The sequence below is a fragment of the Dermacentor albipictus genome, chromosome 1 (assembly GCF_038994185.2).
Source record: "Dermacentor albipictus isolate Rhodes 1998 colony chromosome 1, USDA_Dalb.pri_finalv2, whole genome shotgun sequence".
Classification (NCBI taxonomy): domain Eukaryota; kingdom Metazoa; phylum Arthropoda; class Arachnida; order Ixodida; family Ixodidae; genus Dermacentor; species Dermacentor albipictus.
This window is the reverse complement of record NC_091821.1, coordinates 503423911-503445442: the sequence shown is the minus strand read 5'-3', so window position 1 is coordinate 503445442 and position 21532 is coordinate 503423911. Positions and strand designations below refer to the sequence as shown.

Here is a 21532-nt window from a genome sequence, read left to right as displayed (position 1 = left end):
AAGGATTTGCATTTTTTGGTAAAACTAAGAAAACGACACTTACTTTCATTCAAATGCATTTTTCCATTTTTTCATCACGAAACTAGTGTCAAGATCACGTTGTGAGACACCAACATCATCCCTACTGTGTACAGATTTATAAATGACACAATTGTCTGTGTACAGCCTGACACTTGAGGTTAACAGCTCTGAGAAATCATTAATGGAAACTGAAAAAAAAAAGTGCTTGTGCTATAGTGTACTCTAATTTGGACTTCCACACAGTTGGGATGCTTCACTCACATATCCAGAATCCACTCAAGACCCATTGATAGTAAAATATTTCACAAGCTCTCAAAGATAACGTATGGTGGTAGTTGATATTGTGGTGTTGAAATGACAGGGGATTGGAACTGGGTGCTGTATTGGAAAAGCCAGAATGCCAAATTTTGTTCTTCGGATTGCTGTACACATGCATTAGGATTTTTCTTTTTAATAAAAATTTGGAGCTAGGGGCAGAAAGGTGCCAGGAACAAGAAGGGGGAAATCTGGAAATGCAATTCTTGGACCATAGTATTGCCTAATCATAACTGCCAACGCCAGATTCAGTGTCATTCAGAGTTCATGTAGAATGACCTACTGCCACTTCTTGTACAACTATCGCATTTGTTATAAATGGGTTAGCCTTTAGCTATAGGGCTAAGCCACTGTCATCATTGACATGTAGTGTTTCTGAAAGCTGAAGGCTGAGGGAGTACTTGAATTAATGAATTAAATTCGATTTTCTCTACCTTTCTTGCGTCTTCACATTTCTTACGAGTCATTTTGTGCCAAAGCTTTGATTTTGTGATGCCCTTACAGGGCATAACTGCTTGTGTTATGGCTTGGGTCCAGATGTGGCCCCAATCATTTGAGGCCATTTTAATTTCTGTGTGTTTGATAGTATGTGTGGTGTACTTTGGTGCAGCCACTTCCACCAGAGCGCAATACAGAAGTGCTGTTCCAGGATGACACCATTGGCACCAATGTTCCCAAGCAGTTTATTCCTGCCATTGAAAAGGTACGTGAACTTTTTTTTTTAATTGCATTAATGTGGCGGCCGAACATATCACCTGCCACCAAGACACCATCACAAATCACTCAAAAGTGGCTCTTCTATCCTTTGACCTGACTTACGTTTCTTTCTTTTATTATTATTATTACTGTATCATTATTTGAGATTACAAGTACATTATCTTAGTAAACAGAGGTAGAGCAAGCAAGAATCAGGAGAGAGCCATTCCATTCTGCGAAGGTAGATGACCCGCGAAGCTGTTTGGCATGCGACATAGAGGGGAAACAGAATTTTGAACAAAGGAACGAATTTATTTACCATGATTTTGATATACATTCGCGTGGATGACGGGACCACCACCTTGAGAAGCCAGGAAAATCAGGCACACATGACATTTCGACGAGACTGCCATCACGGGAGAGCGGAAGGCAAGAAAAGTAGATGCGCAAGTGCTTGGAACAGCGACAAAGAGAGGACGGTGAAAATGTAGGCATGGCCTGTTCGCATCACTTTGCTGAGCAGTTGTACCTCTTCCTTATAGGGCTAAGAGCCGTTGCATTTTTGCTTGCTTTCAGGGGTATGTGCTGCTGCTGATGATGATAGATGCTTGTTTTGAGCTCGTTCTTTATTGAAACGTACACTGTTCTGTAGGTGGTTTGCGTGATTCTAATGTATGTATGCACTGTTCGTTTCACTTTGCTGAGTGCTTGTAGCCTTTGCATTACGACGGAGATGAACCATGGCAATTTTGCTTGCTTAGGGGTGGGGGGGAGGGTATGAGTTATTGCTGATAATGATAATTTCTTTTTAACGGAGGACGAAAATACAGTTGTCGAAGAATTTTTTGGACTCCAAAAATTCTGAATTGATGGATATTCCTGACGAGGGTAGAATGATGAAGCGGGATGGGTCAAAATGCCTTAAGGAGGCAAAAAATGTTACTCACATTAAAGAAATACACACTTTATAATACAGAGATATGGCAGCAGTATAGAGTGACTGCAGTTAGTTACTGAACAGGGGCATCGACAGACAACAAAAGTATAACAGCATAAACAATGTCAAAACAGCATTTTGAATTGGGCTTGTTGCTTTTTCATCATTGCAGGGGAACAGCTGAGAAATCTGACGAAGACAAAGAGGGCCACAAACAAACGCATAGCACTGTAATGAACGAGAAGAAGGGGGGTTAACCAAGGGGCCCAATTTTTCTTAATCATATTGTTACATAGGAAGACACCAACGAAAAGCTATATACAAGTATATCTACAAGGCAATACACTGCACTTGGCCAAAAGGCAACAGCCCGCGCTAGCCTGTAATCATTGTCGTCGTCTTCACCCTGCTCGCCTCTTTGTCATCGCAAATACTGTTCCAAAGCACTAACCCCGGCGGCAAAAGCGCCGTCGTGGAGCGACTAAACGTCGGACTCGGACGCAGTGTAGTGGGCCTTGAGCCTACTGACGTGCACAACATCATTAGATGCCAGAGTAGAGTACAAGGTTGAACGCACAGGAGCAATTTTGTACGTCACAGGCGTCACCTGGCGCAGCATGCGGTAGGGCCCTGTGTATCGCGAAAGAAGCTTCTCTGAAAGTCCGACGTGACGAGAGAGCGACCACAGGAGCACGAGCGCATTAGGCAAAAACTATACGTCACGATGGCGGGCGTTGTACTGACGCTGCTGAGCGGTTTGCGAGGCCATCAGTCAAGCACGGCCAAGCTGGTGTGCATGGTCAGCAAGGGCGATAGCGTCGCGCACAGCAGGAGGAAGTGCCATGTCAAAGGGCAAGGTCGGTTCGCGACCGTACAGTATGTAAAATGGAGGAAATCCGGCGGTGTCGTGCCCGGAAGAATTGTATGGAAATGTAATGTAAGGAAGGGCAATGTCCCAGTTGTGGTGGTCCTTGGAAACGTACTTGGACAGCATATTGGTAAGAGTACGATATAACCGCTCTGTCAGGCCATTGGTTTGAGGATGGTATGAGGTAGTCAGCTTGTGTTGAATGGAGCAGGAACGCACAATGTCGGCGATAACTTTCGAGAGGAAGTTACGACCACGGTCTGTAAGCAAATGTTGCGGGGCGCCATGAAGCAAGATAATGTCACGCAAGAGAAAGTCCGCGACGTCAGTGGCGCATCTGGTAGGGCGAGCCTGCATGATAGCGTATCGGGTGGCGTAATCAGTTGCGACGGCTACCCATTTGTTCCCAGAGGATGACGTGGGAAAGAGACTGAGTAGGTCTAATGCAACACGAAAAAACGGTTCCACAGGGACAATGATCGGCTGGAGATGACCGGCAGGTAGCACCTGAGGTGTTTTCCGATGCTGGCAGGGATCACAGGCAGCAAGATAGCGTCGGACAGAGTGAGCGAGACCAGGCCAATAGAAGCGGCGGTGGACGTGGTCGTATGTGCGGGTTACCCCAAGACGTCCTGCAGTGGTTGCGTCATGCATCTCAAAGAGCACAGTCTGTTGTAGATGTTTTGGCACGACAAGAAAAAGATCAGAGCCATCAAGGAGAAAGTTCCTTCGGTACAGAATGCCGCCTTGGAGGACATATCGGCCAACGGATGCATTGGTAGGTGTAGAGCGCAGATGCTCGATGAGTACTCGCAGCGATAGGTATCGGTACTGCTCATCGGCGAGGTAAAAGACTACGTTGGCAAGCATGATAGTAGGGTCCGACCGGTTATTGCGGCTATGTGTTTGTACAGGCTGATCCAGACCTTGACGTCTTCCCCATCTTCCCAGCTCCCCAGGATCACGGGGAGCGGGGAAAGTGATGTAAGTCGTCGAAGTGGCAGCAGGTGTCGGAGCCGGCGGAGTCGAGTTGTCGTTGCCGGGAGCCATGAAGGAAGGCTCAACGTACCGTCCACTCCGAAGCTCCGTGACGAGGTACAGGGAACGTCCACCTCCACCAGATATGTTACGTAGAAAGACGCCAACGAAAATCTGTATACAAGTATATTTACAAGGCAATACGCCGCACTTAGCCAAGAGGCAACAGCCCGCGCTAGCCTCTAGTCGTCGTCGTCGTCTTCACCCTGCTCGCCTCATTGTCATCACAAATACTGTTCCGTAGCAATATCATAAAATGCACTGTGTGTATCTTTGTGTTTCTCTTAGCATTCGTCGGAATCCTGCCCTGTTCCTTTGTAATGCCAGAGCAGTGACAATAACCCAACAGGCAGCATTTACTGAAAAGTTTATGAACACTTTTATAGCAAGCACCCGACATACTCTGCAATGATAATTTAAGCAGTTTTAGGTATGAATGCGATGTGTGTGGTATGTTAGCTTTTGGAAGCCATAGTTTGTACAGTTGCTGTTCTTACCCAAGCTTATACCCGTGTCACACGGGCGTTTGGAAGGCCTTCCAACCGATAGTCAGTTGACTCAAAGGTCAAATTCCAGCTGCTACACAAGCGGTTTCGAAGGCCGCTAAGCCAATAGTCTATTGAGTCAACGGAGCACCTTACAACTCTATCGAAATCTCAATGGCCTTTGAGCAATGGAAACGCTAACAGCGCGAACATGCCCACTCCTTCACAGTGTGCTCATACTCACGGTTAGAAAGAATAAATCAAACCAAAATGCTCTAAAAATACTATATATGAGTGTTATTAATTATTCAGTAAAGTATTTTTGCGACTTAACATGTGCGAACTGCACATACTCTTGACAACAGCGACGTGCAGCGACGCAAACGTTGCCGCAGTTTTGCTACTCAACAACTTAAGAACTAAACATATACCGTAAAAACCGGAATATAGGTCGAACTTTTTTTCAAAAAACCCTTGTGAGAAGTCGACCCTCGACTTATATACCGGACATTGGCAGAAAAACTACGGAAGTCTTGCAACAATGGGCGGATGAAGTAAACAGCTGCCATCGCCATCAGCAGCAGCACGGCATCTATGGCGGCGTGGCGACGTAGTGGCTCCGGCATTTTGCATTTCCATTGTCGCAAAGTTATATTAATTAAAGGCTGCATTTTCATTTTGTTTCAAAATGAGCGGAAGCCGACGTCAATTCACCCTCGCCTTCAAGAAAAAGGCGATTCAGTACACGGAAGCCCACGGCAACCTGGCGGCACAGCGCGAACTTGAAGTATCCGAAAAGAGCTTTCGGTAGTGGCGGAGGCAAAGCAACCTATTACAACTTGCAGCGACCAAAAGAAAACGTCATTTCGTGCCGGATCGCAGCAGACTGCAGAACTGGAAGGCAAGGCTGCGGAGTCCGTCCGAGAGCTGCGTGTAAGATCGCTACCTGTGACTGCCGAATGCATCCGTTTGAAAGCGGTAGAGATCGCACGCGCCTATGGACTGGGCAGCGAGAAGCACTCGTCATCCGACTCTGATCAAAGGCGTTGCTCTGATTCGGAGTAGCGCTTGCGCCCTTCGTGCCGTTCTGTGTACTGTGCACCCGACGAATTTTTAACAGTATCGCGCGACCATCGACCCGCGTGTTTGTCAGCACCTTGTGATCACGGCACGGATTTATCCAGCTTTTCTGGACATGAGGGTTTAGTTCGCGTGAGTGCCACCACGTGGCGTACTAACCTTAAACTTTTCAAACTTCCCGCGGTGACGCGGGATGACGTCAACCAAACAAAATAAAAAAAATAAAAGCTATCCCTGCGCATTGAACTTCTCCACAATGCTTGTCCCGCCGATGTTATCAGTGTTCTTGATCAAGCGTGTTCGCTCGTCGCCTAGAAATTACTCGTCATCCTAAGAGCATTTAGTCGCGACGAGCAATGGTTGATTCTGGGCTTTTGATGCGGTTCTTTTTTTTTTCTTATTTTCTTTTCCTTTTCTTTTTTTTTTTTTTTTTTATTCTACAGAGTAAAGAAGCTAGCCTAATCGTCAGAAGTACTTCGGGGCAGCCTTTCTTCAGTCGGCACACATTGTTAACGTCCGAACATCGCACAGCGTCTACTAGAGACGCCGTCATGGACGGATTTTGATTTTCCACTATGGACTTCGTTAAGGTGCACACAATTATTTCACTAGCGACATTGCAATGCGTACTCATGGGCTACTGCCGCAGCTGGAAATCTAGATGTGCTTAAGCATTAAGACATATACATGGATAAGTTGGTTTTTCACCTTAACACAAAAGTCACAATACAAGAGTTGAGCAAACTGTTCCTGTGTCGTCGCAGGGTGTGAGACCGGGCTAGTAGGTATTCCATGCTAAAGTGACTAGCACAAGAGTGGACACGGGACACTAAAGAGGCGACAAGGATAAGCGCAAACATCCAACTGGGTGCTTGTCCTTGTAGCATCTTTAGTGTTCCCTGTCCACTCTTGCACTAGTCACTTCAGTTTGTGTTGTCGTCCGTTAGCGTGCTATAGCCGAAGCTGTTCGCAATATTACGTCTCCATTTACTGGCCACTAGGCCAGGTACACCATTGGGTACGACATATACAGTACTTGCAGTTAGTTTCCAAAGTAGTCTCCTATGGCGGTTGTCCACGTGCGTGAAGCAAGAACGATATTTAAAATTATTGTGCAGTAATATATGCGGGATTTGTGTGTTCTCCACATTTTCTACCATGTTGCCTTCCGCCTTTATTATATAGCCGCAATGTAGACTAGCAGCTATCGAACGCCATAAAGGCTATCCACATAATCAAAGACCTCGCGCACAACTCCTGACGCTTAATTGTATTCAAGAGTTGTGCGACTGCCCAGGACATCCCTAACGAATGTTACATAACACATTATGAGGTTTTACTTGCCAAAACCACGATTTCATTATGAGGCACGCCGTAGTGGAGGATTCGAGAATAATTTAGACCACTTGGGATTTTTTAACGTGTGCCTAACCCTAAGTACGCGGGTTTTCGCATTTCACACCCATTGAAATACCACTGCCGTGGTTGGGATTCGATCTCGAGACCTCGTGATTAGCAGCCGAACCCAATAAAAGCTAAGCAACTACGGAGGGGAAGGAATGTTGGCAGTAGGAGGAAGGTGACAGCCGGAAGGTGAGACAATTTGTTCCAATCCTCATTGCGCGAAAATCAGTACCATCTGTCGAAGAATGACACCGTAGAATGCACTGTATTCAATGAGTGAAAAAATTATGCGAATCCTATGTATGTGCGAATCGATGTAAGCAAAGCTTTCTGCGTTTGTTGTCATTGTCATGCGTAATCTCCACAGAGTAGACAGGCACTCTCTAATGAAATGCTGTCAATGTTTGCCTGATTACGCCTGCCATTGTGATGCAAATAAACGGGCGCCTTCAACTCTTTTTCTCAGAAATAAACGCTGAATGAAATGCTGACGTGATCCTAAACAAGATCACCAAGTGCCGTAGTGCTCGATCTTACGACGCCCATATTCGTAAGCTTATATTCGGGATTTTTGGGGGGGGGGGGGGGGGGGTTATGCTCTTGTACCCTAGAAATGTCCCCCGGACGTCTCTGATGTGCTCGTTTTTATTCTCAAGTACGCAATGAAAACTCTCGTCGCTGCAAGTTCATAATGTATTGGTGGCAGGCCACCATGGCGTGTCGCGCAAGTATAACCACGCTGATTCGTTTGGGTTGACATATACTATTTTGTGCGTTATACTTCGCCACATTCATTTTTCAAACTATGCCAGAGCTCGAAAAGGGCGGCCAACTCACTACGTCCCTTACCTCTGTTTACTTCCGCAAAATGTGTGTTTATCGCTGTGGTTACCAAATACGCCCAGCGGTCTGCTACGACACAAGCCTTTCTGGCGGCTGAGCAACTGAAGTCGCAGGCTTTATTCAACATGGCGTCGACGTTCAATATGGCTATCCTCAATTACTTTTCGCGGACTTCGCTCACCGCCTTCTCTCCAGTGTCATCTCTTACACTACTCGCTCCTGCTAGACACAACACAAACACGCAACGACCTTAATGAAGTATCAATTACACGCAAGTTGACACACTGTCGACGTATATTTCCGCTGAGCACCGGGATTGGAGCGTTGTCCTGTCTATTGTGACATTATCCGTCTACAGCCTCGCTCAACAACACCGCTCGTTACTCATCCCCCCCCCCTTTTTTTTGTCGGCAAGAGTATAGTGTATTTCCTCTGAATGTACTTTCGGCGTTAGGCGTGACCTTGCACGCCCGCTTATTCTGTTACGTTGACGGCGACCATTGTCGTCAGGATGCCCCCTCATTCTGAGCTTCGCAGTCACCACAGAGCACAGAAAGCTGTCTTCACAAACAAACCACCGAGATTCGAGCCCATCTCCCAAATGCTCCGTCTTGCATTTGGGAAATGGGCACGCTAACCATTACGCTACCACCTGCCTCCACCAATTTCTGTTTATCTATCTGCCTGGAGCAATTGCCGGACTTGTTCGCCAGGCTAAACCCGCCTGCTGCTACAATTCACCGCCACCACCACCATCCCACTTCACGTTTTTGCCGCAGACGCAGGCAGAATGGATGCAGAAACGAAAAAAAGTAAAGATTGCTTGAGCGGCCAGCTGACACATGACCTTAACTTTGGCAGGTTATTCTCATTGGAGCGCATGTAGGCTTGCGGCTGTGTGCAGATTGTGGGTCGCCTTATCATCATCATCATCAGCCTAGTTACGCCCACTGCAGGGCAAAGGCCTCTCCCATACTTCTCCAACTACATCGGTCATGTACTAATTGTGGCCATGTTGTCCCTGCAAACGTCTTAATGTCATCCGCCCACCTAACTTTCTGCCGCCCCCTGCTACGCTTCCCTTCCCTTGGAATCCAGTTCGTAACCCTTAGTGACCATCGGTTATCTTCCCTCCTCATTACATGTCCGGCCCATGCCCATTTCTTTTTCTTGATTTCAACTAAGATGTCGTTTACCCGCGTTTGTTGCCTCACCCAATCTGCTCTTTTCTTATCCCTTAACGTTACACCCATCATTCTTCTTTCCATAGCTCGTTGCATCGTCCTCAATTTCAGCAGAACCCTTTTCGTAAGCCTCCAGCTTTCTGCCCCGTAGGTGAGCACTGGTAAGACACAGCTGTTATACACTTTCCTTTTGAGGGATAGTGGCAACCTGCTGTTCATGATTTGAGAATGCCTGCCAAACGCACCCCAACCCATTCTTATTCTTCTGGCTATTTCAGTCTCATGATCCGGATCCGTGGTCACTACCTGCCCTAAGTAGATGTATTCCCTTACCACTTCCAGTGCTTCGCTACCTATCGTAAACTGCTGTTCTCTTCCGAGACTGTTAAACAATGCTTTAGTTTTAGTGCGCAGCTCTTTGGCGTCCGTTCCTGGGTTTCGCGTCGGCGTCGTCATCGGCGTTGTCGTCGGCCTCGTAACCAGCTCGCCGACGAATCTGCTCCGCCGTCGCGCATGCGCGCTGTCGGCTCTCCGGGCGAGGGAGGATGATGGAAGGGAGGAGGAGAGACTGTGGAGGAGGGCTGGCTACACAATGGCTCATTGGCGTCCGTTCCTGGGTTTCACGTCGTCGTCGGCGTTGTCGTCGGCCTCGTAACCAGCTCGCCGACGAATCTGCTCCGCCGCCGCACATGCGCACTGTCGGCTCTCCGGGCGAGGGAGGATGATGGAAGGGAGGAGGAGAGACTGTGGAGGAGGGCTGGCTACACAAATGGCTCTTTGGCGTCCGTTCCTGGGTATCGCGTCGTCGTCGGCGTTGTCGTCGGCCTTGTAACCAGCTCCGCCCCCCTTTCATCCGCCCAGTGCTAGCAGCGACCGACTGATACCACTTTCGTGAGTCCGCTACCGCACTCACGAAAGACGTCGTGCACTTCCTGCAACTCGCATTAACCGTCCATCGATCCACACCAATGTTAGTAGTGGGGGACTTTAATGTTGACATAAAGACAAACAGCAATTTCCTAACACTTATGCGGGAGAACATCCCGTTCCTCTCGCTCGTAACGCGTCCCACGGCTGTGACAACCTCGCGAGGCACTTGTATAGATCTCGTCTTTGAGAATCAAGCATTGGTGTACCAAGTCGAACATATATCAGTCTATTTCTCCGACCACAAAGCTTCCTTCATGACTGTCAAGAACTGTTCGTGGAGTCTTTGTTAAAGGAATATGTGTGAAAAATAAAAAAAAAATTCTGTGATAGCGCATACATGTGTTGCTCGATTTCGTTGCCTCAATCTATCAAAAAGGTGAAACAGCTTATTTGCTGCGCTCAAATTTCGCATTAGGAAGTAACGTAATCGTCGGTAATTTTTTTTGCAGATTAATTTTCAGACCCACCCTTCTGCTTTGCCTCTCCAGGTCAGTGAGCATGCATTGCAATTGGTCTCCTGAGTTACTAAGCAAGGCAATATCATCAGCGAATCTCAAGTTGCTGAGGTATTCTCCATCAACTTTTATGCCCAATTCTTCCCACTCCAGGCCTCTGAATACCTCCTGTAAACATGCTGTGAATAGCATTGGCGATATCGTATCTCCCTGCTTGACGCCTTTCTTTATAGGGATTTTGTTGCTTTCTTTGTGGAGGACTACGGTGGCTGTGGAGCCGCTATAGATATCTTCCAGTATTTTTACATATGGCTCATCTACACCCTGATTCCGTAATGCCTCCATGACTGCTGAGGTTTCGACTGAATCAAACGCTTTCTCGTAATCAATGAAAGCTATATATAAGGGTTGGTTATATTCTGCACATTTCTTTATCACTTGATTGATAGTGTGAATATGGTCTATTGTTGAGTAGCCTTTACGGAATCCTGCCTGGTCCTTTGGTTGACAGAAGTCTAAGGTGTTCCTGATTCTATTTGCGATTACCTTAGTAAATACTTTGTAGGCAACGGACAGTAAGCTGATCGGTCTATAATTTTTCAAGTCTTTGGCGTCCCCTTTCTTATGGATTAGGATTATGTTAGCGTTCTTCCAAGATTCCGGTACGCTCGAGGTTATGAGGCATTGCGTATACAGGGTGGCCAGTTTCTCTAGAACAATCTAACCACCATCCTTCAACAAATCTGCTGTTACCTGATCCTCCCCAGCTGCCTTCCCCCTTTGCATAGCTCCTAAGGCTTTCTTTACTTCTTCTGGGGTTACCTCTGGGATTTCGAATCCCTCTAGGCTATTCTCTCTTCCACTATCGTAATGGGTGCCACTGGTACTGTATAAATCTCTATAGAACTCCTCAGCCACTTGAACTATCTCATCCATATTAGTAACGATATTGCCGGCTTTATCTCTTAACGCACACATCTGATTCTTGCCTATTCCTAGTTTCTTCTTCACTGTTTTTAGGCTTCCTCCATTCCTGAGAGCCTGTTCAATTCTAACCATATTATAGTTCCTGATGTCCGCTGTCTTACGCTTGTTGATTAACTTAGAAAGTTCTGCCAGTTCTATTCTAGCTGTAGGGTTAGAGGCTTTCATACATTGGCGTTTCTTGATCAGATCTTTCGTCTCTTGCGATAGCTTACTCGTTTCCTGTCTAACGGCGCTACCACCGACTTCTGTTGCGCACTCCTTAATGATGCCCATGAGATTGTCGTTTATTGCTTCAACACTAAGGTCCTCTTCCTGAGTTAAAGCCGAATACCTGTTCTGTAGCTTGATCCGGAATTCCTCTAATTTCCCTCTTACCGCTAACTCATTGATTGGCTTCTTGTGCACCAGTTTCTTCCGTTCCCTCCTCAATTCTAGGCTAATTCGAGTTCTTACCATCCTATGGTCACTGCAGAGTACCTTGCCGAGCACGTCTACATCTTGTATGATGCCAGGGTTCGCGCAGAGTATGAAGTCGATTTCATTTCTAGTCTCACTATTCGGGCTCCTCCACGTCCACTTTCGGCTAACCCGCTTGCAGAAAAAGGTATTCATTATCCACATATTATTCTGTCTGCGAACTCTACTAATAATTCTTAGGTTTATCGTAAATTTGCTTTCACCGAATCTTTTCAGCTTGAACTCAAATGCCGGACAAAAATGATACCTACCGTTGAATATTTTTTTCTTGTTTTCTTGGTTTCAACCAAAAACGCTGATTTACACAAATAGTGATCTTTTTAAGAAATGGCATAAGGATACTACATTTTGAGGTCATGTCATTGTGTCAATACGGGCCGGCACCACGTATCGAAGAAAGGGCTTCACAGTGCCGATGCACGCGGCAGGTTACTCAATGAAGAAAACAGGAAGCGACTGTTTTTCAGTTCTCACAACATATTGTAACAGATACGAAAGGCACGGACAAGAAGAAAAGAAAGAGAGGGCGAAGAAAACGAGGAGTTAGAGAGGCCGGGCTGCGCTACGATCATGCTACCACCATCGTACGATTCTCCTGTGAATAGAACCATTTCTTCGCAACTCCTCGTAACAGTTGTGGTGGAAGGTGCTGCGTAATCGACACCCGAAGACGGAGGCTGAACCACAAGTTCTTTGATGGAGCCGTCGCCTTGCTGGACTCCCACCGAATTCACCGGAGCTGAACATGTCCCACGACGCAGAAGAACAACGGCCCATTCCAACTGCTGCCCCGACAAGTTCTGTTCTGCAACTGAGAGATGCGCGTCCCTTCACCAGAAGATCGGACGAAGATGTCGAGGAATGGCTCATCCATTATCACCGGGTGAGTGCCGCCAACAGGTGGAACAGCGCTTCACAGCTTTCGAACGGCGTGTTCTTTCTAACGGATACTGCGTTGGTGTGGTTCGACAACCACGAGGAAACATTCACAACATGGGGAAGATTTGTTTCGGAAATCAAAGAGCGATTCGGCGACTCCGCGACGAAAAAGAAAAGGGCAGAACAGACGCTACTGCAACGTGCGCAAGTACCAGGCGAAACCTGCACGACCTACATTGAGGCAGTAATAAAACTGTGTAGGATGGTGGACTCTGGAATGTCCGAGGAAGACAAAGTCGGGCAAATCCTGAAAGGAATTGCCGAGGATGTTTACAATTTCCTCATTGCAAAAGACAGCCTGGCTTCCGTCGCTGACATCATTCGGCACTGTTGCACTTTCGAGCAACTAAAGATGAGGGGCATAACGCCGAAGTTTGGCATGCTAGCCAATGTAACGACAGTTGCAAGCGTGGACAGCAACCAGCCCCTTGATCTTTAATCAACGATCCGACAAATAGCTCGGGAAGAACTCAGCCTGCACGCGCAAGTGACACATCCAGGCACTCATAGCTTCCGCCTACCACCAGATTTTGAGCCAAACGTGGCATCCTTCTCCCCATATCCTGCGGCAAGGGACACTGAGGATTATGAAATCGCGCCCCGACAGCAGTCACGTCTCTACGACAGAGGCCCTACTATGACGCTCGGCCACAACGAGAGCAGCCGCGTTTTTACCCCCGAGGCCCTGCGACTTCTGTCAGGCCACGACAAGAACAGCACCGACCCTACTACCACGACGCGACTTATGAAAGATATAACGGATTTCAGCAAGCAGCAGAGACACGTTATCCACATGACCACGAACTTTCTCGCCGCCCGCAGCCGTCTACCATTCGTTTCGAGGAAGACGCTGTGAACCGTGACCCTCCCGTGTGCTATAACTGCGGTTCCACAGGCCATATAGCTCAGTATTGTCGCCAAGCCCGTCAATCACGTAGGACACCATCGATGTTCTCGCCACTCAGAACCCGTACTTCATATGACCTGCGGACGACCGATTTGCTTCCAAGGGATCACTTCTCATACGAGACCAGACGCAGCGATTCGCCAGCATCTGAGCGGAGTTTGACGCCACCAAATAGCCGTCCCCGTCGCTCTCTGTCCCCTCGGCGCCGTTCTTCCTCACCGCCCTCGGGAAACTAGCATCCGCGGCCAGTGGATGTGTGGTCGCCGGACGGTCTTTGCAAGAAATACCTCTGCCTGTTGTGATGTTCAAAAACACAGTGAATGTCTCGATTGACGGAATACCGACCATGGCGTTAGTTGATACTGGGGCGACTGTGTCTGTGATGAGCCTCGCTTTCAAAAACCGGCTAGGCCACAAAGTTATGTTTTCTTGGAACGACGGTATTACCTTTCGTGGAGTAGGCGGCGAGTGGCTTCATCCCCTTGGTGTTTGTGCTGTGAGTGTTTTGTTGGCTGGGAAAGTGTTTGTGTCGGAATTCCTTGTTCTTCCTCGTTGTTCGCACGACGTTATTCTTGGTATCGATTTTCTTGAACAGTGCGGCGCTTCCGTGGACTGTGGTTGTGGCGAAATCTCATTGAACAAGTTATTTGTATCAGCACATTTCGAACAAAGCTTGGGTGGTGAAGACGGGGACACAGACACACTCAGTGTTCTTGATGAAGTGATTGTACCATCTTGGTGCCTGACGCCCATTCGTGTTTCTACAACTACTGTTGATGCTGATTGTGTTGACCTTGTAGTTAGGCCTCTCCGCATAAACTGTGCTAAAAAAAATATACTTGTGCCCTGCTCTGTCGTGTGAATGACGAAAGGAGTCGCCACATTGTGGGCGCTGAACTGTTCCGCCACGCCGGTTGTCCTTCCTCGCGGTATGAAAATCGCTCTTTTCGATGAAGCCGCATGTAGTTCAATAGCGGCACTAACTACCGACGTCTTTACAGCTTGCTTTCCTTGCGATAATCGCCATTCTGAAGAGCTAATGCTTGGCATGATCAGCAAGGCTCTCGGTACATCAGAACGGCAAGCACTGGTACAAGTCCTTGCCAGGCATGAGGCCGCATTCGACTTCACGCATGGAGATGCACCCCTTCATTTACCGTCGTCCCGCGCTCGTCACAGAATAGATACCGGCTCAGCACACCCCATCCGCCAGAAGCCCTACCGAGTGTCATCGTCCGAGCGCAAAGTTATTGCCGAGCAAGTCAAGGAGATGATGAACAAAGGTGTCGTTCAAGAGTCATCTATTCCATGGGCAGCCCCAGTAATCCTGGTCCGAAATAAAGATGGCTCCTGGAGATTCTGTGTGGATTACAGACATCTAAACGCAGTGACGGAGAAGGATGTCTATCCACTACTGCGAATCGATGACGTCATTGATTGCTTACACGCTGCTTCTTACTTCTCAACACTTGATTTGCGATCGTGGTACTGGCAAATACCTATGGACCCTGCCGACAAGGAAAAGATCGCTTTCGTGACTCCAGATGGCCTATTCGAATTTAATGTTATGCCTTTTGGCCTTTGCAATGCTCCTGCCACCTTTGAAAGGTTCATGGACACAGTACTACGTGGTCTAAAGTGGGAGATATGCATGTGTTACCTCGATGATGTTGTAATCTTTGGCCGCACGTTTGAATAACATAACGAACACCTCAGCCTCGTTCTCGACTGCATTGAGAAAGCTGGACTGGTCCTAAACTCAAAAAAGTGTCGGTTCGGTGAACGTCAAACACTGGTCCTGGGACACTTAGTCGACAAGGATGGCGTCAGACCCGATCCTCGTAAGATTGAAGCAGTGAGCTCCTTCAAGCCACCGCAGTCAGCACGAGAACTCCGCTCATTCATTGGCCTATGTTCGTATTTTCGTCGTTTTCTTCCCCGGTTCGCCGACATCGTTTACCCGTTGACAAGTATTTTGCGACAAATTCATCCTTCAATTGGACACCAGAGTGTGACGCATCATTCTCTCAACTGAAATTTGTACTAACGTCAGCACTCCTCTTGCGTCACTTCGATCCATCTTGCCCGACTGAAGTTCACACTGATGCGAGTGGAATCGGGATAGGAGCGGTGCTTGTACGTCACAGTGGCGCAGAACATGTTGTCGCATATGCCAGCCGTTGTCTGAGCAAATCTGAACGCAATTATGCGGTTACGGAACAGGAATGCCTGGCAGCCGTTTTCGCCGTACAAAAGTTTCGATATTATCTTTACGGTAGACCATTCAAGATTATCGACGACCATCATTCTTTATGCTGGCTGGTCGGTTTGTGTGATCCCTCTGGTCGCCTCGCACGTTGGGCGCTGTGCCTCCAGGAATACGACTTTGTGGTATCATACAAGAGTGGCCGTCGTCACGCTGACGCAGACTGCCTCTCTCGGATTCCTCTTGCAACTACCGACTGCGATGCTGAGAATTTTGACGACTGTCTCGCTGCTGTTACTCCTACGTTCCCTGACGCGGCAGACTTTCAGCGAGAACAACGGGATGATGTTACCCTTGATCCGCTTTTTGTCGCCGCCCGTACTTCTAAAGGCAGCGGTCGCTTTACTGCCCGTGATAAATTGCTGTACAAAACTAATTACTCCGGGCACGGAACGCGTTTTCTGCTTCTTGTCCCCGAGAGTCGCCGCTCCGACGTTCTACGCGCCATGCATGACGATGTGACATCCGGCCATTTCGGCTTCGTACAAACGCTGCACCGCACGCAGGAGCGCTTTTACTGGCCCGAGATGTACGAAACAACCAAGCCCTATGTCGCTAGTTGTGAAACGTGCCAACGTCACAAGCGTCCGACCACTACTGCCCCGGGTCCCCTTCGGCCATCGACACCGCCCAGTACGCCGTTCGAGCAAGTAGGCATTGACCTTTTGGGTCCATTCCCGTTATCTAACAGGAACCACTGGATTATTGTATGCGATGTGGGGATGCGCGACCCTCGCGTCTCCCCTGATGTTTTTCCCGCATAGCGCGTCTTCTGCGGTCCCGCTTCGTCAGCGCGGTCGATGTGGTTGAAGCGCAGTCCGAGAGGTGGCGCGAGCGTCGCGCCGCTGCTAAAGCCCCTCAATCTCCCAAAGTAGCGCCATTCACTTCCCTCCTCCTCCGCTCGGCGCGGCCTCGACGGTGGCGCCACCGGTGGTGGGCCTGCAGTAGCAGACGACGGCTAACACGCTACGGGAGGAAATCCGCGGAAAAGTTCGTTCCAGTCCTGCGGAGCAGTTTTTTCAATCTAGATCTCACTTTGTCAGTCGGTAACTGGCCTTAAGAATGTCGTGTGGGATTTGCGGAAGAAATAGAGAAAAGCACCATTATTCAAGGCGTATTCAAGGCGTAAAGCGTGCGCACGTTGAAAGTTTGTGTTGCTGAAACACGACACAAGCACACGGTGTGCTCAGACACGCGAGTAATTACCAGAGTTTAAGGTTTTGACAGCGCGAAAGTATGTGCACGAGGTTTCGTACGTTAATTTACGTACCTGCAGGATGCTTTTGTTCGGCCGGCGCGTGAGAGATTCCGACTGTCTGCGGTCAGCAATGCCTGGCAGCAGGGCCGTTTCTGTTCCGCGCCTTTGACAGATGTACGTAGCTCATGCACAGGTTGTGGTGGCCATGAGCAACGTTTTCACACATAGGCTGTATAGATGATTTGAACAACATACCAGCATATGAAATCGTTATTTATTTATTACAGTGCAAATGGTTAGAATTTGATAGAAAAAAAAGAAGGAACTTGATGGGACAACTGGAAAGAGGTTCAGAAAATAATTATCCCCCTCCCTCATTGGCACCAGCAACACTTTTGTTGAAGTGCTAATTTTATCTCTGTATGCTACGTGCATCTGTATTCTTTTGCGTTGTAAGTTTTCACAAGGAAGCAGTGTTGCGTTAACTGGAACAGTCAAGGCACACAAGACAGAAGAAAAGTTGATTCTTGGGTTTTACATCCCAACACCACGATCTCATAAGGCACCCCATAATGGGGGCTCCGGACAGTGGCGTAGCTAGGTTGTCTGGCACCCGGGGCCCTTAGCTCTTCTGTCACCCCCCCCCGGGTTTAGTCGAGGGAGGCGGGGATATCGCCAATTTTCGGGTGTCTTCAGACGTATATGACACCCCCCCCTGCTGGCCCCGTGCACCCGGGGCCCACGGCCCCCCGGCCCCCCCTGTTGCTACGCCAGTGGCTCCGGATTAATTTTTTTTCCAGCTGGGGTTCTTTAACGCGCCCCCAATGCACTCGACACGGGCCCTTTTTGACACGGGCGTCAAAAAGGTTGGAGGAGCCGTGGCACTTATTTCACAAAGCCGCGCGTTCTTTGCCACTTGCTCGAAGTCAGCCCGCCCGATCTTGTGAATCCACACTTTTCTTCGTTTTGCGTTGCGCCCAGCGGATGGTAAAGCAAAAAGCTTTTTGCCGTCACTGGGTCTGTTGTGGCAACCGTAGGCGCAGCAGCACGGCATCGCAATTAAGCACTCGGCCCTAATACATTGCATAAAACTACCGCGCTCCTTCAAACCGCCTGCCGTACTTCCGTTGCGCAGGCCCAAGAATGGGGGTCGCAGGCCCAAGATTGGGGGCCGCAGCGCACTGGAAAAAAAAAGATATACAAAAGCGCGGCGCCTGCTCTGCGCCGGAAAGAAAAAAATATACAAAAGCACGGGGCCCGCTTTCACGTGACACAGATTGGCCAGTGGGGGAGCGGAGGAGGTTGGGCGACAGGAGGAGTGGAGGAGGAAGCGCCTGGGTGAGCGGGATGGCGGAAAGATCTAAGAATGGCGCTACTTTTGGAAAATTGAGGGGCTTTAGCCGCTGCGAGGTTACTTAGGCGCTGAAAAGAAGGCGCTTGCTCTCTTGGGTTCGAGACAGCGAGTGGGACGCACGTGCGGCGACTCTCTTCCCCGGCGGGTCGCCGAACAGCGCGGACATTCCGCGCGCGCGGCGACCGATGCATCTGCGAGACCGCCTCGCGTGGCCGCCTTCGAACGCGCCACGAATCGCGTGACTATACATGCGAACGACCAGGCGTTGGGATCCAGCATGGAGCGAACATATTCGCTCGCAAGGACGCGGTGAGTCGGACTTCTAGATTTGTCGCGCGCCCATCGGCATGTTTTGTGGATAGCAACTCGGCTAGCGGGCATTGATCTATTATGAAAGGTGCAATAAATGCCCTTGTGATTGTTTGCACTACTGTGTTGTCGTTCCTTTGTCCCAAGAGTATGGTGTGAGAATCCCACTTCAGACCCCACATCTGGCGCCCAACGTGGGGCTCTTGGGGCATCGGACGATAATTTTAAGTGTTGCTTCGTTCGAGACCTTTGTTTGAACCGAAGCGTAGGCCTAGCGTGGATTTTGATCGCTAGCGTCAGCGGCGTGCTTTCTTGAGCAAGGCGGCGGTGGCTGTAGTGTGTTTGAAAATGTCAACATACTAAGCCTTTTCGCAAGTGTTTTTTTTTTAATGGCATTCGTTGGTACGAGAGCCACGTGGTCTGCATCCTGCGAGAGCGAGGTTGAGCGCCCGCGGAGCAGTGGCAAGCCTGAACCGAGTGAGTACGGAAGCCTCGTGGGTGGTCCGAATTTCTTATGTAAATAGCTTCTTCTATCTCTTTGACTCGGATGAAGTCGCGGCTATGGGAGCCGGGTGGCCGCGGGCGACGGGTGCCACTACGGGCTGACTGGTATTGTGGCCTGGCACCGGGCACTCCGACACCGTCTGGGACGGTGGGCGCCGTCAACTTGGATGCTGTGTGCACCGAGCGGAGTAGGACCACCTCACAGAGCTGACGTCTCCTCGCGGCTGCCTGTTTTGTGCCCATTTTGGGTGTTGTTTTTGGATGCCGGTTGTTGTCAGGGTAGCGACGCTTTAGGCCTAAGGCTTTACGAAGCTGCCTGTCGCACGTGGAGGGACACAACCTGGTGGACCGTGGCGTTGAGGTGTTGCAAGTTGCTTCCCTCATTCTATTTAGCCTCGCACGAATTGAAATTACTCGTTCGACTCAAGAAAGCAAGCTTCGTTCACGTGAACTTAGCATCTGAGTAGCTGCCCGATCTTTTGCTAGCCGAGTTGAACATCGTACCACGTGGGCGATGCGCATGCAGAATTCCTCTCCCTTGCACTACTTAAGTGTTTGCCGAGTGTGTTGCAGTGTGATTGGAGTCACCCCTGGTTTGCCGTCACCTGCACATCGTCTGCGCTGCTGCCCCGGACTAGAATCGAGCGACCCCGGGCGATGGTGATGCTATGGCCAGTTTGGTGCGGCGACTTCGGCGGCCTTCTGTATCCAGCTCACAACCCTCGGCGGCGGACAAAAGAGCCGGCGGTCACCAACAGCTACGGCGGCTCTTGCCAGCAGGGCGCGTCGGCGCGAGCGACGCTTGCTCGTACCGACTACTGCGTCGTCGTCTCCGGAGTCGCAGAACCGCAAGCACAGGTTGCGTCGCGTGTATACCGCAGCCACGTACTGTGGCCGCACTCCTTTTCCTCTAACAATGTGGCCCCTGGCGGTGTCACACGTTCCCGTAGGTGGTGGATTGGACTGTCACTCCAGAAGTTTAAATACACAACCTCTTTGCATAGAAACGACGGCATGACTGTTAACATATTGTTGGCTTGGATATGTTTGGCACGAGGCCCAGGACCCTGTCTTCTAACACGTTCTTATGCTTGCGTTCGCGTCTCTGTCTTGAAGGGACTCACACCGTGACATGCTACAATGGTGTTTGCGTTGGGCGTATGTAGGGCGAAAAACGCGGTTCTAAAATGTCTGTTCACTAACTTGTGCAGTAAACCCATGTTTATAGTATTCGCGCAGTATAGTAGTAGTACAGTAAGAGTCACGAGTATGGCATCCGTAACCACAAGCGCCACGCTATGGTCGTAACTTGTCAGGACAGCGTACCGTATTTACACGATTGTAAGTCGACTCGAATGTAAGTCGACCCCCCCCATATCGCGTGACCGAAAAAAAAATAATAAGAGAGCATACCCGAGGGCACATTCGATAACGAAAATTTATTAGTAGCTGACATGGTCACTGGACTACTCGTCTTCACTAGTGCTGTCAACGTTGCTGCGGTCCCACAGCGCGTCGTAGTCCAGCGAAATTTTAAATTTGGCAAACGACCGCACCAGGACATCTTCCAGAACAGCAGCTCACGCCAAATGCACCCAACCACACGCAGCCGTCAGGGAGGCTCTTTTGACAGGTCCAGCTGGCGTAATTTCGCAGTCTTCTGCCGCCAGCCACTCGTTGTACTCGCGGCGGAGCAGAACCTTAAAATTAAGGCGAAGGTCCGGGCTTGTTTCATGACCACGTCGCACTTCACTGGCAGGGACCGATCACGCATTTCAGCGATGTACGCCGCAAGCTTAGCCTACAGCTCCGGAAAGCGTCCAGACTTCGGCATGTGGGAAATTTCTCACTTGTCACAGGTGAAAATTTCGCTTCGCTGCAGTCGCCACTTTCGCACCACTCGTTTAGAAACATCGAAATTGCGGCCCGCTGTGCAGTGATTTGTTTCTTCGGCGTAAAGGATGGCAGCCCTCTCGAACGCTGCTGTGAACGAGTGCCGAACGATTAGTGGGCCTGGAGCACTCATGACGACTGGGGAAGCATAGAAGTAGCACGTAGCCGGCAGTTAAGTGGAACGCGTCAAACCAATATCAATGCCTTCAAACAGAGAAAAAGTAACCCACAGAACACCTAGACTGAAGTAACCAGTCAGCGGCGACTGCTCTTCCATGAACTACCAATACTCCCCGCAAGCGCCGCCGTTCTAAGGGTGCTGCCGCAAATGAGAACAGCGGCGCTTCCATCAACTATTGACACCCCCCCATGAGTGTTGCATGCACTGTAAAATTCTCAAAAATGTTGAAGAACCCTCCCGAAAAGCGAACAAACACGTGGG

The 21532-nt window shown here is 49.2% G+C and overlaps 1 protein-coding gene across 1 annotated transcript in view; it reads left to right on the top strand.

The window, feature by feature from the left end:
* mEFG1 (mitochondrial translation elongation factor G 1) overlaps positions 1–21532 on the top strand; it is a 197332-nt gene that overhangs the window by 125401 nt on the left and 50399 nt on the right. Inside the window, exon 15 of the mRNA XM_070532582.1 lies at positions 947–1039. Within this exon, the coding sequence (XP_070388683.1) occupies positions 947–1039 (93 nt within the window). The remainder of the gene's footprint in view (positions 1–946; positions 1040–21532) is intronic.